The sequence below is a fragment of the Lynx canadensis genome, chromosome B1 (genome assembly GCF_007474595.2).
Source record: "Lynx canadensis isolate LIC74 chromosome B1, mLynCan4.pri.v2, whole genome shotgun sequence".
Lineage (NCBI taxonomy): Eukaryota > Metazoa > Chordata > Mammalia > Carnivora > Felidae > Lynx > Lynx canadensis.
Window position 1 is genome coordinate 145,916,590 of NC_044306.2, and position 22,529 is coordinate 145,939,118.

Genomic DNA, 22,529 nt, shown 5'->3' on the forward strand with positions numbered 1-22,529 from the left:
TGAGACCTGGAGGTGTTGACAGCTGTGGTTCCTCACGCGGTTGCCCCCAACTACCCTTAGTAACGCGAGACCATGGGCTCAAGCACAGGAGGAATCTTCATCTTTTCCAAAAAAATAAACAAAAGACAGCAAGCAGGGCCCTGGTTTCACCTCAGTGTCCAAAAGAAGGCATGGTTAAGTCTCTAAATTTTAAAAGTTTTCAAATGAATTTGTTCATTTGGGAAAATACACTATGGTCTATATTTCTTATTGTTTTCCACTTCCTACATCAGGATATGATTTTACACATTTAATCTTAAATTCTAGAAGGAGCTACTTACTGCATTGTTTTAAATTAAAACTCTGTTGCATAGATGAAATAACCATATTTTCCATCTTTAAACAATATACAGAATTACTCTTAGACTTTAAAATAATGATTAGTCCATCAAATTTTGGACTACGATTTAATCTTAGAATTCTTGGGGCGCCTGGGTGGCTCAGTCGGTTAGATGCCCGACTTCTTCAGCTCAGGTCATGATCTCGTGGTTTGTGAGTTCAAGCCCCACGTCAGGCTCTGGGCTGACGGCTGGGAGCCTGGAGCCTGCTTCGGATTCTGTGTCTCCCTCTCTCTCTGCCCCTCCCCCACTTATGCTCTGTCTCTCTCTCCTTCAAAACTAAACATTAAAAAAAAAATTAAAAAAAAAATCTTAGAATTCTTAATCAAAGTCCCTATGAAAACAAATACTTTTAAAAAGAAGCCCAAATTTTGGCTTCAAGTGTGGATTTTTTTTTTAATTTTCTCATGAACATGTTTCTCAAGAAACATCGTGACGCTAGGGGCGCCTGGGTGGCACAGTCGTTTAAGCGTCCGACTTCAGCCAGGTCACGATCTCGCGGTCCGTGAGTTCGAGCCCCGCGTGGGGCTCTGGGCTGATGATGGCCCAGAGCCTGGAGCCTGCTTCCGATTCTGTGTCTCCCTCTCTCTTTGCCCCTCCCCCGTTCATGCTCTGTCTCTCTCTGTCCCAAAAATAAATAAACGTTGAAAAAAAAAAACAAAAAAAAACAAAAAAAAAAAACATCGTGAAGCTAGAAAACACCTACTATTTACATAAAAGATGGCATAAAATAAAGTTGTCGATTCCTTTAATGCAAGAAGAATCTGCAGCTGGGTGACTCGTGTCCACAGTTGTGAGCTGGCAGAGGGCACTGTCCACTTGCCCTCCAGGCCAGTCACCATGGAATCAGAGCTGAGGGTAGGGACTGAAGGATACAGCCCTCCTGGGTCTACTTCGTTCCCTGCGTGTAGTGCTTAGCACATGATATAGGCTTGCTTCTCCCCAGTTCCCATTGCATTAGTGTTTTAATACATGACGCAGTGGTGCCACGCCATACATCAAACTGTGATACAGTCAAATCAATTATCGCTCATGTGAGGAGTAGGAAAATATTCACTCGATTTGACCATATATATTTAGGCTTAACAGGAATCTGTCATTTGCTGACCCTTCCTGAGTGATGAACTGGACATCGCTCACTCCTAAGCATTGTGTAGCTGGCAAATGAGCTTTGAAGCTAAAGCATTTGGCCCAGGAAATTATTTCTTACAAAAATAGGACTTCTTTCCATATTATATATTTTGTATACATTATACATTAGCAAATAGTCTGTCAAAAATAAAACAAAAATAAAAAACTTTTCCAAGTATATTAAAAATGCACCATTGTTGACTTAACACATGATCCAACATAAATATTATTAATAAAATAGGAATATTAACATAATCAGGCACGCTGCGCATCCCTGCCCATAGCTGGATGGCAGCATTCAGACTTGTGGCAATGCTGGATCCCCTGACGTCACCCTTTCGTATTCCTTCTTTGGTTCTTTACTCTTTTGATTTCTGTACCTAGAAATATTCAGAAATCGAAACTGTTAGCACTGTAGTTAACAGTAAGAAGAACAAAGTATGCTAACAAAACAAACCAACATATGGACTCAAAAGAAACATCAGCACAGTGTTTCCAAAATGACAAAAGTCAACAGATTTAGGTTGGGCAAGAGAAAAAAAAAAAGAGGGAGAAGGGGTAGTATTCTGTGGTCAAACAATTTGGGGAGGAAATGGTGAAACACAGTTAAAGGACTCCTCAGAGGTTTTAACATGTCCTGAAAATTACAAAATTCCAGGAAAGCATGTGACCATATTTAAGCCTGGGTGTTTTATTCTCTGTCTCTCTTTCTCTTTCTCTCTCATTTGTTTCTTTCCTTTCCCTTCTTTCTCTCAATCTCTCCCTCTCTCTTTCCTTCCTTCTTTTTTCTTCCTTCCTTCCTTCTTTGCTTCCCTCCCTCCCTCCTTTCCCTTTCTTCTTTTTCCCTTCCCTTTCCTTCCCTCCCCTCCCTTCCTTTCTCCTTCCTTCTTTCCTTCCTCCTTGGTTCTTTTGTTCTTTCCTTCCTTCTAGAAAACTAGTATGTGAATACCATACTATATCATTACATTCTATCCATCACATTGATACAATGTTATCACCAAAAGCAATTAGAATAACTTCTTATTATTTACCAAGCACTAATTAGTGGCTGACAATGCCCTAAGTGCTATACATTCATTACTCATTCTATTCTCACATTCTCACATTGCCATTATCATCCTCATTTTATAGATGATGACAGTGAAGTACAAATGGGTTACATAAGGTCAAGTTCTGCCAGCTAGGATTCAGAATCTTCATTCATTCATTCGTTTGTTCAAGCTATTCTCCTAATATTTTGAATTCATTTTCTACCCATTTCGGAGATGAGGCATGTAGCCTTGAGGAAACTGCACGTTTATGCTTAGTGGAAGAATACAATTTGAAAGCTTTTGTTTAGACACAGACACAGTTCTGCCACTTGCCAACTATATGAGCTGAGGCATGTCAAATGACCTCTCTAGGTCTCATTTCCCCAATCTTTATAAAGGAAAGGATTGTAGTCAAAGATCTTTTAGGGGTATTTCAGTTTTAGTAGTGTTCAGTTCTGTGATCATAACTAATTAGGAAGGTGTTTTAATTTGATGAATACTTAGAATCAATCATGGGCAAAATAAATTTAATCTTATAAAAGTAGCACACTTTCCGACCTTCACAAGTAGAAGCACATTGCTTTCAGCAAACAAATAAAATGACATCCACTCAAATCTTCACTGAAAAATTTGTACCAGCTCCAAAATAAGAAGGATTTCATGGAGACAGTTCAAGGCAGCTGTTATTAACTAATTCACACTGTCCCCAGACCCTGGTCTTAAACCCTAAAACACAACCAACAGTCTGATACACTGTCAGTAATTTCAAAACTCAATGTATTTTTTTTTCTCAGTGATCAGCCTCCGTCAGTATAGTATTATACAACAGGGTGGGGTGTCACTGTTCTGGGAGACGGGAAAAAGTAAGCTCTTAACAACTGTCTGGAAAATCCTGTCTACAGGTCTGCCTTAAACTTTAAAATCCTAAGCCTCTAGGGTTATTAATTTACAAAGCACATGCTTTATGAAATACAAAATTTAACCTAATAATTAAATACAAATGGTTAAACATAACATTGACATCATGCCTTATGGTTTCTTTAACATGCATGATAATACTCAATGCTGAAAATGGTCCTGTCATTAATGTAGAAGATTTCTATCTGTATATTATAGAAGAAAGAACTGATACTCTAAGCTTGGCTTGTACAGCTTATAGAGACAATAAATAGCAGAGCTAATATTAGAGTCAAATCCATATGATCTGCCACTGAAACTTCTTTTTTGTAAATATCATCAGTGGGGGCGCCTGAGTGGCTCAGTTGGTTAAGCGGTCGAACTTTGGCTCAGGTCATGATCTCACAGCTTGTGAGTTCTAGACCCACAACGGGCTCTGTGCTGACAGCCCAGAGCCTGAAGCCTGCTTCAAATTCTGTGTCTCCAACTCTCTCCGCCCCTCCCCCCCTTAGAAATAAACGTTTTAAAAAATTAAAAAAATACGTATCATCTGTGCAGAGTCCATCGTATCCCTCTAAATAACACTTTGTCCATAGTCTTACCCAGTTTTTTAGCCTGCATTGTGTAAACATAATACATAGAAGCAGAGTGCAGAAACCACCGGCTTACCATCTGCAGAAGTAGTATATGGAACCGGCAACGATGACGAGAAACAAGAAAACGAGAATCACAGTCAAAGCGACATATTCTTTGCTCAAGGGCTGTTGGACGGTTAAAAAGAAGTGCTCGCAGCGGACCCCAGTGTAACCCACTTCACACCTACAGGAACATGGGAGAGAAAGATCGGTTATTTAAAAAAGAAATTATCATTAAGAATTCGTTTTGTAAGGAGTCGTCTCACACTGTGATACAGGAAACCGACGAGGGTTGCTGACAGCTGTAAAGGGAAATTCCAAGACTGGCCTCAGAGCGGGGCCCACATTGATATCAGAGCTCCACACAGCTCTCAGCTTAACTGTGGTGCTAAGTGACAGGCTGGCCCAGCTGCCAGGGTGGCTGACAACCCACAAGGGGGTTTGGAAAGTTTTCGTAGGGTGGAGGTGCATTTTGTCTTAATCAGTTCAATCAATCCTTAAAACAGGGGCTGATGTAGAAGTCCAGTGGAAAGACTAAAAGCAGAACCACCTTCATGGTCTATGAGAAGGAGGCATCAAAGCCTACCCGACTCTGTACCCTGGAAATATCGGTACAATTTGAGAGCTACTGTTTCTTCCAGAAATTAAAAAAAAAAAACATACTTAATAACGTTACTAATAGCACATATAACTGCATGCTAATAGTATGTATAAACTACAGCCCCTGGAAACACATCAACTTCAAACAATTTAAAAAAAAAAGAGTATATGTCTAAAAAACACTTTTTTTTTTTTGCGTATTACCTGCAATAATTTTCACTCATGTCCACCAGGTAGATGCACTGTCCATGCAAACAGAAGCCATTCATGTCAGAGCCACACTTTGTTATTGACACTTGAGCCACACGTGGATTGTCTTCTGTCTGAACTGTGAAGGAAATGGAAAGTTGGGTATATTCCGCTGCCTCCTTCGAAGCATGAATCACCCTTTCATACAGTCATGGCTGAGCTACTGTAGCAAAGCAGGGCAGGTACTAATCAGTCGAGGAGACTTTTCAGGACTAAGTCCCTCTAGTTATCACAGTTCCTAGGCCAATAAACAAACATTTGACCCCTAAGGAGAAGGACCAACAGACTAAACAAACAAAATAAGACCTAGGCATTTAATTCACAAAGGATAATCTTGAAGGGTAGAAAAGGAAAATTTACGACACACAAAAATCATTACCCTCCAAAGTTATTCACTTAACCCAAATGTGTCTGATGTTTTTCAAATCTCAAAATAATTCTGCAGTTCATTACTCCAAAAGCAACTGCAAACTGAAACCATTAATTAGTTCAAGAGAGCAAAGTTTTATAGTGGGTTTTCTTTATTTTATTTATTAACTAACTCACACTGTTCCCATACCCTGGCCCTAATCCTAAAACACAGCCAACAGGCTGATATACTATCAGTAGTTTCAAAACTCATTGTATTTTTTTTTCTCAGTAATCAGCCTCTGTCAATACAGTATTGTACGACAGGGTGGGGTGTGAGTGTTTTGGGGGACTGCAAAAAAGTCAAAGATCTTTTAGGAAGGCATGTTTTGGTGTATATTTCCAAATTTTTAAGGGTACCATCAAAGAAATCAACCAAAGCCTCCCCAACATCTGTAACCATGAGAACTGAACTAGACAAATTTTGACTTCCAAATGCCCGGGGCTGGGCAAACACAACAGTGAAAATAGAAGCCTTTTTAGAAGTAGTGTTGCAACCTGTATGTAAAATTCATTTTAGGATTTTTAGTTACTGAAATGTGAAGGATGCTTATGAAATAACCAAACAATAGCATCTTGATTGTAATACTCCTGCTGAAAGAAATAAACAAGCAAACAATAACAAAAAAAGGGAGGGAGGCAGACCAAACTTCTAAAGAGTCCAGTGATGAAGGAAGAAAAGAGAACAGAAATACTAATCCAAAGGAATGCATACGTCCCAATGTTGATAGCAGGGCTATCTACAATCACCAAACTATGGAAACAGCCCAAGTGTCCATTGACTGATGAATGGATAAAGATGCAGCATACACACACACACACACACACACACACACACACACACTGGAGTGTTACTCAGCCATAAAAAAGAATGAAATCTTGCCATTTGCAACAGCGTGGACGGAGCTAGAGGCTATCATGCTAAGTGAAGAAAGTCAGTCAGAGAAAGACAAGTACCATATGAATTCACTCATATGTGGGATTTAAGAAACGAAACAAATGAGCAAAGGGAAAAGAGAGAGAGAGAGAGAGAGAGAGAGAGAGAGGCAAACCAAGAAACAGACTCTTTATACAGAACGAACTGATAGGAGGTGGGTGGGGGATGGGCAAAATAGGTGGTGGGGATTAAGGAGGGCACTTGTGATGAGCACTGAGTGTTATAGGGAAGTATTGAATCACTATATTGTACACCTGAAACTGATCTTACACTGTATGTCCACTAACTGAAATTTAAATAGAAACTTAAAAAAAAAAAAAAACCTAAATAGTGGAGGCATAACAAAAAGGAGGGTAAGAGAGAAGGTAAAATTATTGTGGGAAATACCCTGGTTCCTCAGGATAACCTTCGACTCAATATTCAGACTGAGTCTAAAGTAGAGCTCTCTTGAACCACATCCAGAGTCCTCAGGGGTCCCCGAGGAAAATAGACTATGCGTGACTTCTCTCTGTGTTCCTATGCCTATGCACAGTGTTTGGCATGTATTAAGTACTCCATAAATATTTTCTGAATGAACGTTGTAACTGAAAGAAAGGACATCATTTGTTCCTTTTACAAAAAATAACAACAAAATATATTGATTATCTACTGTGTACCAGGTTAAATTTGCCTACTTTGCCTGGGATCTAATCTCTAGCAATGGTTTCACAGCAAAGTTCTAGGGAATGGCCAAAGGGCATCTGAGTTTCCTTGTCCTATCTCTTTAAGATCCACTCATTCCAGAGAACTAGATGCCCATTCCCTCTCCCACCAGTTATTCTTTTATATCGTTTTTCCAGATCTAGTTCATAAATAAGGTGCTAAAAAAATTATCAGTATTATTATTTAAAAGTTTATTTATTTTTGAGAGAGAGAGAGAACACAAGTGAAGGACGGACAGAGAGAGAGGGTGAGAGAGAATCCCAAGCAGGCTCAGTGCTGTCAGCACAGAGCCCGACTCAGGGCTGGATCCCATGAACCAGGAGATCATGACCTGAGCTGAAAGCAAGAGTCAGACGCTCAAGTGACTGAGCCACTCAGCCCCCCCCCCACAATTATTTTGTTAACACAGAAGCTGTTCCTCTCCCCTTTCTCTACACTGTCACATATTCATAGTCTTTGAGTTCATTTCTGTTAAGAATGTGTGACCTTCCGGGGCAGCACTGGCAAAGCCGGGCTCACCTAAAGCTGTACAGTTATCTTCGGATTCTCCTGGGATGCATGAAGGAATCACGGTGGTGCCGAAAACTGCTTGGAGAAGATGGCAACCTAATAACGGGGGGAAACCAAATATATAAACAGTGCTTCAAAAAAAGAAAGCTTGATCAGAGTTTCATGTAACCACACTACTTATAGGGTTGTTTTAATGATTTCAAGAATTTGATCCATTGAAACCATAAAAGAAACTGATTTGTAAAAACAGGAAATAATTGAAAATCAATGAGCCCCCAGCTCTCGGTCTAGGGGTAAAAACCTTGGCATGACATTCCTAATTTCAGATTTGCCCTGTTCCCAGGGTCAAAGACCTGATTTTGAAATTTGATTTCCTAGAAGCTTAGCAACAGAAATTGTAGAGACTTTCCACTATTTTGCTCCATGATGTGTTTGGAGCAATGCTCCAAGATAGAGCTTATTACACACACGCATACACACACACACACACACACACACACACACACACAAAGGCTTAACTGACAATCAGTTTCTATTTACAGTAACAACTAAACAGGACTCTCAACCATCGATATGTTCCTTTGTTGATTTAAGTGCCCAGCTTACTGTTTGCATTGTATTATGCACAAAAGTAGATTTTAATTAATAAAATGTAATCTAAGTAAAGTCAGAATGTATCTTATCTAACGTGGGAGCAAAAAAACACGCTAGATGAAGCACTGAGCCCTAGAATCCAGTTTCTGTCAGCCCAGTAAAAGTTTGAACAAGGCATTTCATCGTGTGTCCCCACTTGATAGGCCAATGTTGGAAAACAGGCTCCGGAGTGACTTAAGTATTTTCTGAATTCCACAGAAAGTGTAAGAAGAGTCCTTTCCATTGCACAGATGTTTACTGAAGAGGGTTTAGCTGCTTCTGTTCGGGAGTCAGGCATTTGCACTTCACCCCTCTTTCTAGGCTAGACGAGTAACTTATATAGTAAATACTAATGGTGGTGATGCAGTTGTGGATAGCAGTTAACATATCTTGAGCATGTACTATATGCAGGCGTGGCTCTTGTCCTCTTTATCTATATTATCTCATTTAATCCACCCAGTGACTCTTTGAAGAAGCTACTACTGTTATCCCCACTAAGCATATGATAAAACTGAGACTTAAGGAGTTTAAGTAACTTTCCCAAGGGTACATAGCAATGTTGTTAATGGGCCACATTATAGAACCTGGAAAGGGGCAATAATACAGACATCACACAGACAAACCAGGGTAAATATGATTGAAGCAGAGTATTTTAATGCTCTAGGGAGGCAACCAAGTGTGATGGAAAGGCAATCCTGGGGGAAAACTTGGGTTATGTGATTTTGGACAAATTAATTAGTTTCTCTGGCTCTAGATTTCCCCCACCTTACAGAGTTTGGGGGCGAATTAAATTAAATGACCTTTTTCCAAAATGCCTAACACACCAGAGACTCTCACAAATGTTCCAGGATACTCAGGGTCTAGCCTCTAGTTTTAGCAGTATGTGTGCATAGTGCCCTCTCCTGGTCTATAACAAGATTACAAATCTCTTTGTAATTTGATATTTTAAAGTATGATTTAATCCAAGTAATAAAAGATTTTATCTTATTTTTTTTCTCGATCAGAGGAGACATGGATATGTTAAACATACTGCATATTATTGCTAAAAACTACATTACACATCTGCATCATAGCTTCTAATTTCATAAGTTTCAAACTAGACCCTTAGAACAATCCTATGAAGTAGTTAGTAGCCCCCCCAAATTTAACATCAGGGAAGTTAAATTAAATGTCTTGTCCAAGACCGATTACATAGTGAGCGTAGAAAATAAGAGTTGGAATCTATGTTTGGACAGCAAGTCTCATAATCTTCCAATGATTTGACAATGCCTTTTTTGAAAAGTTTAGAACTATCTCCTTCCCACCCCATATTTCTCCTACAATATAAATAACTGCTCCAGTTGCTCATAAAGGAAAAAAAATCATCTTTCTTAAATAACAAAAAACTCCTAAAGTCTGGGTTTCATTGTCATTTGAACAGAGATAGAAAAAGATAATTTGTTCCACACAGCTTTTTTTTTTTTTTTAATATTTATTTTTGGGAGAGAGAGAGAGAGCGAGAAAGAGAGAATGCACTCGCAAGGGAGGAGCAGAGAGAGAGGGGGACAGAGGATCCAAATGGGCTCTGTGCTGAGGGGCTGGAACTCAGGATCCCTGAGATCATGACCTGAGCTGAAGTCAGACGTTTAACCGACTGAACCACCCAGGTGCCCCTCTCTATATATCTTTTTAAGAAGAATGAGCCATCATCCAGGCCAGCTTTGTTCCACTTCTCAATATAATTTGGCCATGCATTTTCCTATGGCAGAATTAAACCCTTTAACTTATACAGTCCGCTCAACACAAACAGGAGCTCTAGCTGTGTGTTTTTACATTCTTGGTGCCGGTCTTCCTCCATGCTTCTTCATCTGAGGAAGGCTTTGGAGAAAACGTTACCAGTGCTCCTACCAAGAACTTCGCCCGTCAGCCCCATCCACCGTGCAAACACATTGGAAGCTCATTTCTCTATCCTTTGTGGAAATCAGAAACTAGCCTTTCCTGTTTGGATCTGCTTACACCTGCAATCTGCAATTATTATAGAATTCAGCTAATTGTTTTGGGGTGTTGCTTCTTAGTCTTTTTTTTTTTTTTAAGGTTTTTAGTAGTTGTTAGTTTTTCCACTGTTGGAAACTTTGTTCCACCTGGTCAGGCCACAGGTGACATATTTGTCTTTGTGAATTAAAGAATGTTCAGTGCAGGGTGTGTCTCCACAAAAACTGGGCTCTGGTAACCTGTGACGCTCCCTTGGACATCGTCCATCGCTCGGGATGGTTTCTGCGAGACTAGCTCTCGCTGCATGAATTGAACATCCGGGTCTTTTACAGATGAACTGGTAAATAATTTTAAATGCTTTCCTCAAATGAAAGACTGCAGCTCCATCATGGATGTACATAGCCAATAAAATAGCAAAATTGGTTCTAAAGCTGTGTCCCTCTGCATAGCTCTGTTTCTTTAAAAGAATGATTCTCGAGCTTCTGTCAAGTTCGTCTCTGCTCCAGGCCCTTGCAAACTCGAGTAGGTGGAGCTGATCAAAATATTTAAAAAGGGAACCCATGGAGAATTCTGATATCCACCACCTTGTCACCCTTAGGAAACACTACTCATTAAAGTCAGACAGGGAAGGAATAGACGCTAAAGTCATATACATACATTTCCTTAATCGTACAGGTTTATTCCCTGCCTTTAGTGTTATTTGAACAATGATGGTCTATGATTCTATTGCAAATATGGTATTTGAGTTTTTGATTCTTGACCATGGGTCTCTGCTAAGAAAATAATTCACTAGGATATTAAGGATTTTGGATAGTGTCAGTGTGTCCAGAAAACAGATCTGGTGACAAGCTGTACGTTGGTAACTGAAGTATAGAGGAACTGCGTGCAAGGTGGGATGGGGCAGACTATCTGTAAACTCAAAACGGGCTCTTGGCACTCTGTTTCAAGAAATGCAATAAAAGTCAAATTTCCATCAGAGGCTATTATTTCTGTCAAATTTCCCAAATGAGTTTTAGGAATTTGATGCACACCTGCTCCTCTCTGTACCTTCACCTTTCAGAGATTGTGTTTCAATGAAATCTCGAAGGTGCCAGCAGGAAGTGGTGTAGGTGATTCACAGGATACAAATCACCTCTACTCGGTGAGTCAGGGCCGAGCCCACATCCTTACACAATATTGGGGCACCGTGCGTGGGAGAAGAAGTTTGAGGATCATTATCTGAATGGGGGTAGCACGAAATGCCATGGGCCCTGAGGCGCTAAGAAGTGCTTGCCCAACAGTCAGGAGGAACGCCAGATGTAGAAAATGTCTTTCTTACTGCATGGGGTTTCCTTCACTTTGCTTCCTTACGGCTACACCGAGGGGCTCAATTAGAAGGAGGCTGGGATTTGGGGACTGGCTGACCAAGCCGATACTGCAAAGTCAAGGGCAATTCTCCAGGAGAAAATGGCTTTCCTGAATAGCAATGAAGCAAAGAAAAATGACCCCAAATAAAATGAGGTAGGTTACAGAATGAAAGAAATCATCTTATTTTCCCAATTTAACCTTTCAGAATGTTTAGACCAGAACGGTAAACTCATAATGAATCATGATATTTGCCCATCCCAAGCAGGTATCAAAATCCGCTTTGTTCACGCTTTTGGTGTGGTCACGTGCCTACCCTGCTCACGGACTGTTAGTTTTGTACCTTCTTCCATGGCAGTCTATAATTTTAGAATTTGTAACATAGTAGGCTTGTTAGGTCTTGTATAATTTCAAAGAGTGAATATGCTTTCACCATTTCCAGATGCCTTGTTGTTTAAAATTAAAATTTACGGGGCGCCTGGGTGGCGCAGTCGGTTAAGCGTCCGACTTCAGCCAGGTCACGATCTCGCGGTCCATGAGTTCGAGCCCCGTGTCAGGCTCTGGGCTGATGGCTCAGAGCCTGGAGCCTGTTTCCGATTCTGTGTCTCCCTCTCTCTCTGCCCCTCCCCCGTTCATGCTCTGTCTCTCTCTGTCCCAAAAATAAATAAACGTTGAAAAAAAAATTAAAAAAAAAATAAAATTAAAATTTACTATTAGATAAGGTGTGGCTTCACCTTGGCTAAAATAACTATAAACTCTTTATCATGTCAGATCCCAAAAAGAACTCTGTCAGTATTTTTGAACATAGTCTCCTTCCCAGAGAACTACATGAAAAGAGAGAGAGACAGAGAGAATATAAACCTTGCCTTTTTCCAGAAATCATTCTCTTCCTACAGCTTTTCAGTGCTAACCTCATAACTAAGCTTCATTAAAAAATAAATGTAGGGGTGCCTGGGTGGCTCAATCGGTTGGGCATCCGACTCCAGCTCAGGTCATGATCTCACCATTCATGAGTTCGAGCCCTGCGTTGGGCTCTGTGCTGACAGCTCAGAGCTTGGAGCCTGCTTCAGATCTGTGTCTCCCTCTCTCTCTGCCCCTCCCCTGCTTTCACTCTATCTTTCTCAAAAATAAATAAACATAAAAAAATAATAAATGTAAAAACCAACTATAAGGGGCGCCTGGGTGGCTCAGTCGGTTAAGCGTCCAACTTCGGCTCAGGTCATGATCTCGCGGTCTGTGAGTTCGAGCCCCGCGTTGGGCTCTGTGCTGACAGCTCAGACCCTGGAGCCTGCTTCGGATTCTGTGTCTCCCTCTATCTCTCTGACCCTCCCCCGTTCATGCTCTGTCTCTCTCTGTCTCAAAAATAAATAAAAACGTTAAAAAAATTAAAAAAAAAAAAAACAACTATAACTGTTCAAATAAACAGGATGAAACCAGAAGTTGCTATATAATAACAAGTTACAAATAAGTATTTTTTTAAGTTTATTTATGAGAGAGAGAGAGAGAGAGAGAGAGAGAGAGAGGAGGGGAGAAAGGGAAGAGAGAAAGAATCCTAAGTAGGCTCCATGCTGTCAGCACAGAGCTCAATGTGGGGTTCAATGTCATGAACTGTGAGATCATGACCCAAGCTGAAACCAAGAGTCAGGAACTTAACCGACTGAGCCACCCAGGAGCCCCAAATTAGTATCTCTTTTAATTTTGAGTCTTAAAAGGTCGACATAGGATCTTCCTTGCCAAATGGCAAGAAAAGATTTATTAGGCCATGCTTTTTAATTCATAGGCATGAAATAACACTCTTCAATTCTAGTAGTAATTCCTAAATCATACTTCAATGTACTCATATATTTTAGTCTCATACAATACCGTACTTAAAGCTATTCAATTGAGAAGCAGTGAGTTAAAATGTGAAGGTATAGTTTACTTCACCCTAAAAATGGATTTAAAGACGAATATCTTATTCACAATGGAAGTATTCTCATAATGCAGGAGAATGCATATCAACTCTTGTGGAAAAGGTACAATTTATACTAACCTGGGTGTTTGGAATTTTTTGATGAAGAGCTCTAAATGTGGGACTTGCATTCCTTAAAAGCCAAAGTTTCGGGGTGCCTGGGTGGCTCAGTCGGTTAAGCAGCCAACTTCGGCTCAGGTCACGATCTCGCGGTCCGTGAGTTCGAGCCCCGCGTCGGGCTCTGTGCTGACCGCTCAGAGCCTGGAGCCTGTTTCCGATTCTGTGTCTCCCTCTCTCTCTGACCCTCCCCCGTTCATGCTCTGTCTCTCTCTGTCTCAAAAATAAATAAACGTGAAAAAAAAAAAAAGCCAAAGTTTCATCTCTAGAGTATTTCAAATCTCCTATTGAAACTATTTTTTTTCTTTAAGTTGTTAGGTGGGAAGTATTTTTATGACCCTGTCTGCCTCTACTCCCTTTCATCTTACTTCTCACACCTATCCCTACTGATCCAATTCAGAAATTGAAATTACTATCACATTACTGTCTCAGAAGAAAGACCTCGGAAAGGAACAAGTCTGTACTATAACTGCTCGCCATGAGCCTTCTTTTCATTACGGCCATACTATGGCCTGAAGCTTTGAACGCTTAACGGTGTTTTTAGAAGCACATTGGCTAGCATATCATTCATTCTTTATAGATGCCTACTGCCAAAAATGAATTTGCCAAAACACAGAGTTTTAATAAGTGACCGTCAAGAAAGAAAGGAGAGAACAAATACATAAAAGGTAATTTTTAAAGCCTCAAAGTTAATTATACTTCATGCACAGGAACTGTGTAATGTAAGCAGCACATAGAAGCTGCTAAGAAATTTTATTTTGTGAAAATACATTTTTTTTTTTGTTAACTTGGGGGACTTCAGTGAAAAGCCCATTTTGCATCGGTAGTGTGATAGGAAGGTGGAAAGGGCTTAGTTATACTCTATAAATGGAAAAGCAGGGGGTAGCTTACTTACTTTTAGTAACCATATATGTCAAATTCCATAAATATTGAGATTTTTCTCTATGCAAGAGATTGGACAAAATGCTGACAGGAAAATTAATGCAAAAGACATAGTTTCTGTCCTCAACAGAGTTAATAGGCTAGAGACCTGGCGGGGAGAAGCAAGGAGAGAAGTGAGAGGTGATGCCAAGTTCCTGAAAATACCAAGGATGGTGATGCCATTAAAAGAGTAGAAAACATAGGCAGGGCAACAGTTTGTGGTGGCATTTGCAGCTAGGGGGCATGAAGGGGGGACAGAATGAATAAAGGAATTTGAGATCGTATTTCATATATTACCTGTTTTTATTTATGAGGCATTTGGGAATACAGTTCTTTTTTTAAAGTTTATTTATTTTGAAAGAGAGAGAGAGAGAGGGAGGGAGAGGGAACACGAGCAAGAGAGGGGCAGAGAGAGAGAGAGAGAGATTGAGAATCCAAGCTGGCTCCACACTGTCAGCACAGAGCCCAAACCCATGACCCACAAGATCATGACCTGAGCCAAAGAGTCAGAGTCTGATACTCAACTGACTGAGCCACCCATGTGTCCTGGGAATATAGTTCTTAGATAAAAGAATAAGAATGGATTTGTGGAGTCTATTTGAAAGTCATATGTGGAAATACGACCTTTAAAGGCATAGGAGTGATTCAGACATTCCAAGGCAAATCACATGGAATGGAAAATAATAGCACTTTGGGAAATGGGTGATGAGGAATGGATAGAAATGGCCAAGAAAACTGGAGAAAAAAAATAAGTTCAGTGTTGTGGGATCCAAGAGAGCACTGAGTTTTAAAAGGAGGCATGGGGTGGTCTGCAACACAGTGATTGTAGAAAGTCATTCATTATGATGAATGGCTCCATCGTAAATAAGATTCACCTTTATTCAAGGCAACTGGTGCTAAATCAGCAATAAAAATTGCTAACTGGATTTTTTTTTTTAAAACACTAGCATCGATTTTGTATTTGCACCTACCATTAATATTAATTTTACTTGTCTTGGCAACTCGAGCACTAATTCAAACTGTGAATTATGAGTGGCAATGTGTTATAGCAATGGAAAATACATTAAGCTTGTGGTTCTCAACCTGGAGTAATATTGTCACCTGGGGAACATTTGGCAATGTCTGGAGACATTGTTGTCACAACTGCGTAGGTGCTACTGACATCTAGTGGGTAGAGACCAGAGTTGCTGCTCAACTCCCTGCAATGCACAGGAGAGCCCACAACAAAGAATTAGCTAGTCCATAATGTAAATAGAGCCAAGGCTGAAAAAAACCCCTGCACTAGACCTGTTAGGTATGGAGTCCACCTCTAGCTCAGATAATACTTTTATCCCACTGTAGCTCCTGCAACTGAGTTTCCTTATCTCTGAAAACAGAGACCTAAGGAGTGGAGTGGACTGGGGAGGGGGTGGGGGGAGATGGAACTTTTAGATTACTCTAAGGTTCCTTTCATTTCTAAAACAATACTTCTCTTTCTCTTACTAACTATCCATCATCGAGTCATAGACTGCTCAGTCCCTCTCTCTTGTTCTCCCTCTCTCTCTCTCTCTCTCATACACACACACACACACACACACACACACACACAGTGCAGATATACTTAAATTTTATTAGGTATACCGTCAGTGAACACAGACTATATTAAGTGTTAGAAATGAGAAAAATAGGGAAGAAAAAATACTAAACTTTATTATTAAACACACTGAATTTTCAAAAACTATTGCATAGTCTCCAAATATTTTGCTTCTCAGACACATTTTCAAAAGACAGCTTCGAGTTCGACACACAGTGATGAGAACTTTGAATAAAGTACCTTCCTAATCGTCCATCCAACAAACCTGTACTGAGTGTTGAAAATAAGTCAGTCATGAAGTGGATGGTCAAAGAGGAACACGGTACCAGTAAGGCGACTTGGGGCTGACACAGACTTACAATGGGACTTAAAAAGGGCAGGACCCAGGATGGGTGTGGTGCAAAGGAGGCAGAGGTAGGTTGCACGTTTATTTTGGAATGGTGGGAGAAAGGAGGAGGGGGGTAACTGAGAAGGTTTGATACTTCTCTTCAGTCTTTTTTTTTTTTAAGTTTATTTATTTTGCGAGAGAAAAAGAGAATATGAGCGAGGGAGGGACAGAGAGAGGGGAAGAGAGAGAATTCCAAGCAGACTCCGTGCCACCAGCATGGAGCCCGACATGGCACACGAACCATGAGATCACGACCTGAGCCCAAATCAAGAGCTGGAGGCTTAACGGACTGAGCTATCCAGGTGCCCCACTTCTCTTCAGTATTAAAAGGTGAGTAAAGCTTTTGCCAAAAGGGAAGTGTGAGCTGGGGCACAGTAGAGGGCACAGCATATTCAAGCGTGGAACCTTACACACTGGGTTACTCACTTCTTTTTAAGTCTGTTTTCTCACTTGAAAACTGGGAATATTAATACATTTCCCAGCCTAAAGGGAGTTGTTGTAAGGATGCAACGAGGCTTTTTCTAAGAAAGCACTTGATGATGGTGATAATGGTGATAACAGCTCTAATTTTAAAAGTGCTTTTTATTATTTTATAATATCATCAGAGTAATTAGATTTGTATACAATTACCTGACAACATAGCTGCTATGATCTCCCTTTTACAGATGAGAAAACTGAGGCTCAGAGAGGAATAAATCTTTCTGAAAGTATGAAATAAAGGAACAGGGGTATGGAAACTGTCTTCCATACACAATGTCTCTTGACTCAAAACTATAATGTTTGACATATGTGAACATGTGTGTGTTTATATATAAGTATGAGAGGGGGGCTTTTTCCCCTCCTTGGGGGAAAGTTATATTTATATTCAGGAGATATATATATATATACACATATATATGTGTGTGTGTATATACATATATATATATATCAGAATATATATCAGATATATATATCAGATATATATCATATATATAACATATATATATATTTATATCAGATATATACATATCAGAATATAACTCAGTTATATTCAGGAGGAGTTATATTTAACTCACTGTCATGCCTCAAATTTAAAATTCAGGATTTTGGGGCGCCTGGGTGGCTCAGTCGGTTGAGTGTCTGACTTGGGCTCAGGTCATGATCTCGCAGTCTGTGAGTTCGAGCCCCACGTCAGGCTCTGTGCTGACAGCTCAGAGCCTGGAGCCTGCTTCATTCGGATTCTGTGTCTCCCTCTCTCTCTCTCTGCCCCTCCCCCGCTCATGCTGTCTCTCTCTCTCTCTCTCTCTCTGTCAAAAATAAATAAACATTAAAAAAATTTTTTTTAATTCAGGATTTTGACCTAAGAAATTAAGGGTTAACATTTTTTTTCATGACAATTATCAAAGCATCTTGTATATTGTAAATAGTAGCCTGGTTAACGAAATCATGACTTTAACCTAGAATGTCACTGAATCTTCACTGGCCCTATCATTAGACACCCAATTTTACATAAACCGTATCACCAGAGGACACGCAGTCTGTTATGTTACTTCATTTTTTGCAAAGGTTCCAGAATTGCCATGCCAAGGTGATGGCTGCGAGGATCATTCTCCCTAAGAATCCCTCCTATTACAGCCTTGGGGAATCTTCCCATTCTCGTCCAAAGCAATGGTCCCCATGGCAGTTGCAGCCATATTACTTAGACAATTTGCGTAGGCCAATACCCAGAGTGAAGACTGACAGGTGTGGAAACCACACCTTCACTTCCAGTCTTTGTGAAGGGGATTTCTTACATGTCATTTGCATCTCTCAGCTTATCATGAACTAGGAAATGGAAGATTCTTGGGCAAAAAATGGACAGAAGGCATTCAAGTTCATTTTTTCCAAAACGACTTGGTGCGTATTGTACTTTTTTCTTCCAAGGAAGTATGTTTATTTTCTCACTGTTGGCAGAGATGTGCTATAGATTAGATTAGATTCCATCTTAGTTCCTTATTGGTATTATGTTAAATTCACTATAATATAAAAAGATACCGGGAATGAAAAAAGACATAAGTATGCTTCTCCTTACCTATACGTCTAGGTACATGCAGAAATAAGGCCTCAGTTGATTGGTATAATGACTCCTTGGGAATAAAAGTCATTTCCTAGAAATTGCGTTCATTAAAGATGCTGAATGTAGGGTAAGTAAAAATTCAACATATTTTAGCACCGCTTAAGAAAACAGTGACATGTTTTCTGGGCTTGATTTTGAGTGACACCTTACAGATACCATCTTTGTACATATGCTTGTCCTGATAACGGATTCTAAGCCTTGGGGCAGCCTCCAGACTACTCTGAAACATCTTTATTAGAACCTGTGATTTTTATTATGCTCCTGATGATCCTGAGACCCTCTGGCTCCTCCCACATCGCTCCCGAAAGACTATGCCATTGACTATCATCTCTAAGTCCTTGTAAGGTATTTGACTTCACTTAGGGTTAGTCTCTTCATTTGTCACAGGGCTAATCACACCTACCTCACAGAGTGATTTTAAGGAATAAATGAGATGATTGTGCATAAAGCACTCAACACGCAACGTGGTTAGCTCACAGGTAGCATTTGGTAACTGTCCGTATCTTTCCCAACTCCTGGATTTGGGCCCCGGTGCTGAACCACACACCCCAATTACCCAAATTGTTTATATGGTAAGATGATGGAGGAAGGCAGACAGGTGATGCCAATACTCAGGCAGTTCAGAAACTCTCAGGGTCAACAGGAAAGATCCGAGAGGAGCCAATGTCTCACTGAGACGTGTGCTGCTTATATTTTCAGGAAAGAATGCTTATTCTGCTCAATTCTCTGTCGTTGTGCAGTGAAGTAGGACTAAACTATCTTAGAGATGGCATTCGGGAACATGCTCAAAAGCGCATCTGGGTATCAGTGAAAATGCTGGATTTTAGATTAAGAGCCTTTCTAAACATTAGCTGCAGAACTCAAGATAAAAATTTCTCCTCTTTGTTCTGGGCCAATCACAAGATTAGAAATGATAGTTCAGCTCTAAAACGGCAAATTACTTATAAATGTGTTATCTAGTTTGGGGAATCTCAACCATGTACATAGTATTGAGTAAGCTAAAAGTGCTGACAAATCCAGGTGGGACCTTCCTCAGTTGAGCCCTGCTTTTCTACAGGAACTTGGGTCACACTTTCCCAGTGTATAAAGCAAGAACATCAATATCAAATATTTATAAAATTTAAAAGTAACCAATTGATTGTATGAATGTGCAGCAGTTTAAATCTGCACGTGTTGGAGGCAGAGGATGAAACTGAAGGCATCTATATTTTTTCCACAGTCATACACATACTTTCCACCAAAAAAAGCAGGAACAAAATATTTGCTGAAGTCTGAACTAATCTTTGGAAGAACAGGCATTTGGGAAAAGTATTTCTAGGTAATCTTTCATTGGGGGTGGGAGTCAATTTCAAAAATACCAGGTGGCCTTGTCTTTTGTTACATATGCTTTAGAATAAGACTATGGGACTTGCATACCTGATTAGAGTATAGAGATATGACAGAGAACTTCAAACAGGAACTTTCCTAGTGGCAGAGAAATATCTAAACAAACTGGGAAAACAGAAACTGACCTAGCTCATTTGGAAATGGGCTTGGCGGCTGATGAAATAGGTGAACTATAATTAAGTAATGCAATAAAGGAGTTAAACACTTTCATGACAACAAAAACACACACAACACACTCTCTAGGTGGGTAGTCACCAGGTTATTCATAGGCTCTTGCTGTCTCAAATTAGAATATTCAATGAGTGGCCCAGAACAGACACTTGCATTGTTCCCAGGCAGCCCTACAGGTGGAAAGAAAAAAAAGCACGGAGCCTTTCTGACCTCTAGGTTCATTTCTAGCTCTAGGAAGACAGTCCCCTTTCCAATTGTATTTTTTTCACAGACCCTTCAAAGCAAAGATAGCCAAGCCAAATCATTTACTGAGAATCTTCTAGCAAATCACTCTTAGCACAGTTTTGGCAGAAACCACAGACCCAGTTTCTACTTCAGTTCCTAAACTTGTACAAGTAACTTCCAACTATGCATAGTATGCATGTCATTAGGTCTCCCAAGCCCTGAGATAAGGCGTGTCGAAATAATAATTTAACTGTCACATCCTGCATAGGTAGAGTTAATTTGTTAGGGGAATTTGCCCCATTGCAACCCCAGAAGGAATGTGCGGCTGGCAACTTTTATTTCCTTATTAAGGTTTGCCTATACACCTCCAAATCCCTCTTGAAATTTAAGGAATTAGAGAGAAACGATATTTTTTTTTTCAAACCAGAAAGTTTACAAAGGATCCCCTTCTCCCCCTCCCCCCCCCCCCATCCGCAAGAACTAAATCATCTCAAATAGACAGGCATCCAACTCATCAATTTCAGGCTATGGGGTGCAATAAACAGCAAGAGAAAATTGCCTGACCGGTCTCCCGCGGTGCAGGCTGGGGGGCGTGGGGGTCCAAGGGCTGGAAACAGCTCCAGGACCCGCCCATGTCCCTCCAGCTTCTCTGACGCCAGACCACGTTTTAATTCCGTGGCGCCTGGAGCTCCAGCAAAGCTGCCACCTGCGTGCACCAGCGCCCCCGTGAACAAGCAGACACGACAGAGAAAACCGAGGGCGAGACCGGAGGAAAAGCGCTTCTCTCCAAAAGGTCTCTTTGGCCCGGGTCCGGTCTCTACTCCCGCCCTTTGACCCGGTCCCCACCCGCCCCCCTCCAACAAGAAAGAACAGAACTTGAAATGTTAACAGTGCTTTCCCGGCCTCTGGATTTCCAGAACCGGCAACGTTTCTAAAGAAAGAAACAAAAACTTTGCAACGTAGTCTGTGGCCTGTTAGCGAGCTGCATTAATTCAGGCATAACATTTGTGGCAATGGTTAATTCATCGATGAAAGGCATTTTTAACACCGATACCCCCCTTTCCCATCCCACCCCAATCGGTCCCCGGCTTGAGGACAAGACGGACTCGCGGAACCGCAGACGTCATTTTAAACGGGGTGCACTTCACCCGGGGGGGGGGGGGGAGGGGAGGGGGGAGCTCCGGGCTTCAGCGAGCCCCGCGGAGGGGAGGCGCGGGCAGGGTCTTACCCAGGCACAGCAGCAGCGCGGGGACGCGGCCCGCGCGTCGCGCCTCCATTGTCCTTCCCGCCGGGAGCAGGGAGCGGCGGCGCGGGCGCTCGGGCAGGGCAGCGGGCGGCGGCGCGGGGAGAGCGCGGGGCTGCGGTTGGAGCGCGTCGGGGAGCCCGGAGCGGTCGCGCGCCACGGCCGCGTCCCTCTGCCACCCGGTCTGTCCGGCAAGTGAGCTCAACCGGCCGGCGCTGCCACCTTTATAGTTGTGGGGAGGGCCCTCGGGCCGGAGGACACACTAGCGGGGTGAGGTAGAAAGAGTCCAGAGTTTCATAACAGGTCCGGGGGAGGAGCGGCAGGAGACTGTCCGGATGTCATCCTGTCATCCTCCCTTTCTGAGCACCTGAGAGTGCTTGAGGAATTAAAAAAAAAAAAAAAAAAAAAAAAAAAAAAGCCCTTCTGCTTAGCCGGGGACTACTCCCCAAACTTTTCCATCCCCATCTCCGACCTCTGCGGGAGGAGGTGGGGAGCGTGGACCAGATGGATCGGTTTGCTCGGTGGGGTCACCTGCCCAGGAGCGGGTGGTGTTAGCCGCTTGGGTGACAGGCCTAACTTGAATCAAAGTCAGTCTTCCAGCCAGGGCTGGCGTTGGTCCAGCGTGCGCTTTTGGAGAGCCGCGCGTGCCAGTGAGTGGCTTGTGGTCATCCTTGAGGTTTGTCAGTGGCTCAAGAGTCCTCCTGGCCTGTATTCGCCACTGCCCGGAAGTGCCTTTCGTGTCCCCACTCTCCTTCCCTGCAGCTCCGCTTCCAGCGTGGTGCCGGCATTTACAGCTTCCAAGTCTAGTCATGAACAGAAACCCTAAATTTTCCGATCTCTGTCCAGTTTGCTGTCCATCAGGCTGCCGCTTTTGACTTTGCTTCAGCAGATTGCGCCTTAATCCTCTCACTTCCCTCTACAAACTCTTTGCGTGAGCCACAGACCTGCCGCAGTGTGGACCAAACCAGTCTTTTCAAACTCGGCTTCCCGCTGGTATACCAGACGAATTGTCTCTCAGCTCTGCTGGGCTGCAA

General features: G+C 41.6%; 1 protein-coding gene across 1 annotated transcript; it reads right to left on the reverse strand.

Moving 5' to 3' along the window:
* Nucleotides 1-1,654: 1,654 nt before the first annotated feature.
* EREG (epiregulin) lies at nucleotides 1,655-21,531 on the reverse strand. The gene is made up of 5 exons (XM_030311930.1): nucleotides 21,481-21,531; nucleotides 7,487-7,573; nucleotides 4,876-4,999; nucleotides 4,106-4,255; nucleotides 1,655-1,888 (listed from the first exon to the last, which is right to left on the reverse strand). Exons 1-5 carry the CDS (start codon nucleotides 21,527-21,529, stop codon nucleotides 1,807-1,809), a joined length of 492 nt encoding a protein of 163 aa, XP_030167790.1. The 5' UTR covers nucleotides 21,530-21,531; the 3' UTR covers nucleotides 1,655-1,806.
* Between the last annotated feature and the right edge of the window lie 998 nt (nucleotides 21,532-22,529).

What these genes read in the sequence shown, in the direction of transcription:
- EREG (XM_030311930.1), bottom strand. Translation starts at nt 21,529, where the DNA reads ATGGAGGCGCGACGCGCGGGCCGCGTCCCCGCGCTGCTGCTGTGCCTG. An exon ending in CGCGCTGCTGCTGTGCCTGG is followed by an intron (nt 7,574 to 21,480) that starts GTAAGACCCTGC and finishes CCCCGTTATTAG; the next exon opens with GTTGCCATCTTCTCCAAGCA. An exon ending in AGATAACTGTACAGCTTTAG is followed by an intron (nt 5,000 to 7,486) that starts GTGAGCCCGGCT and finishes TTTCCTTCACAG; the next exon opens with TTCAGACAGAAGACAATCCA.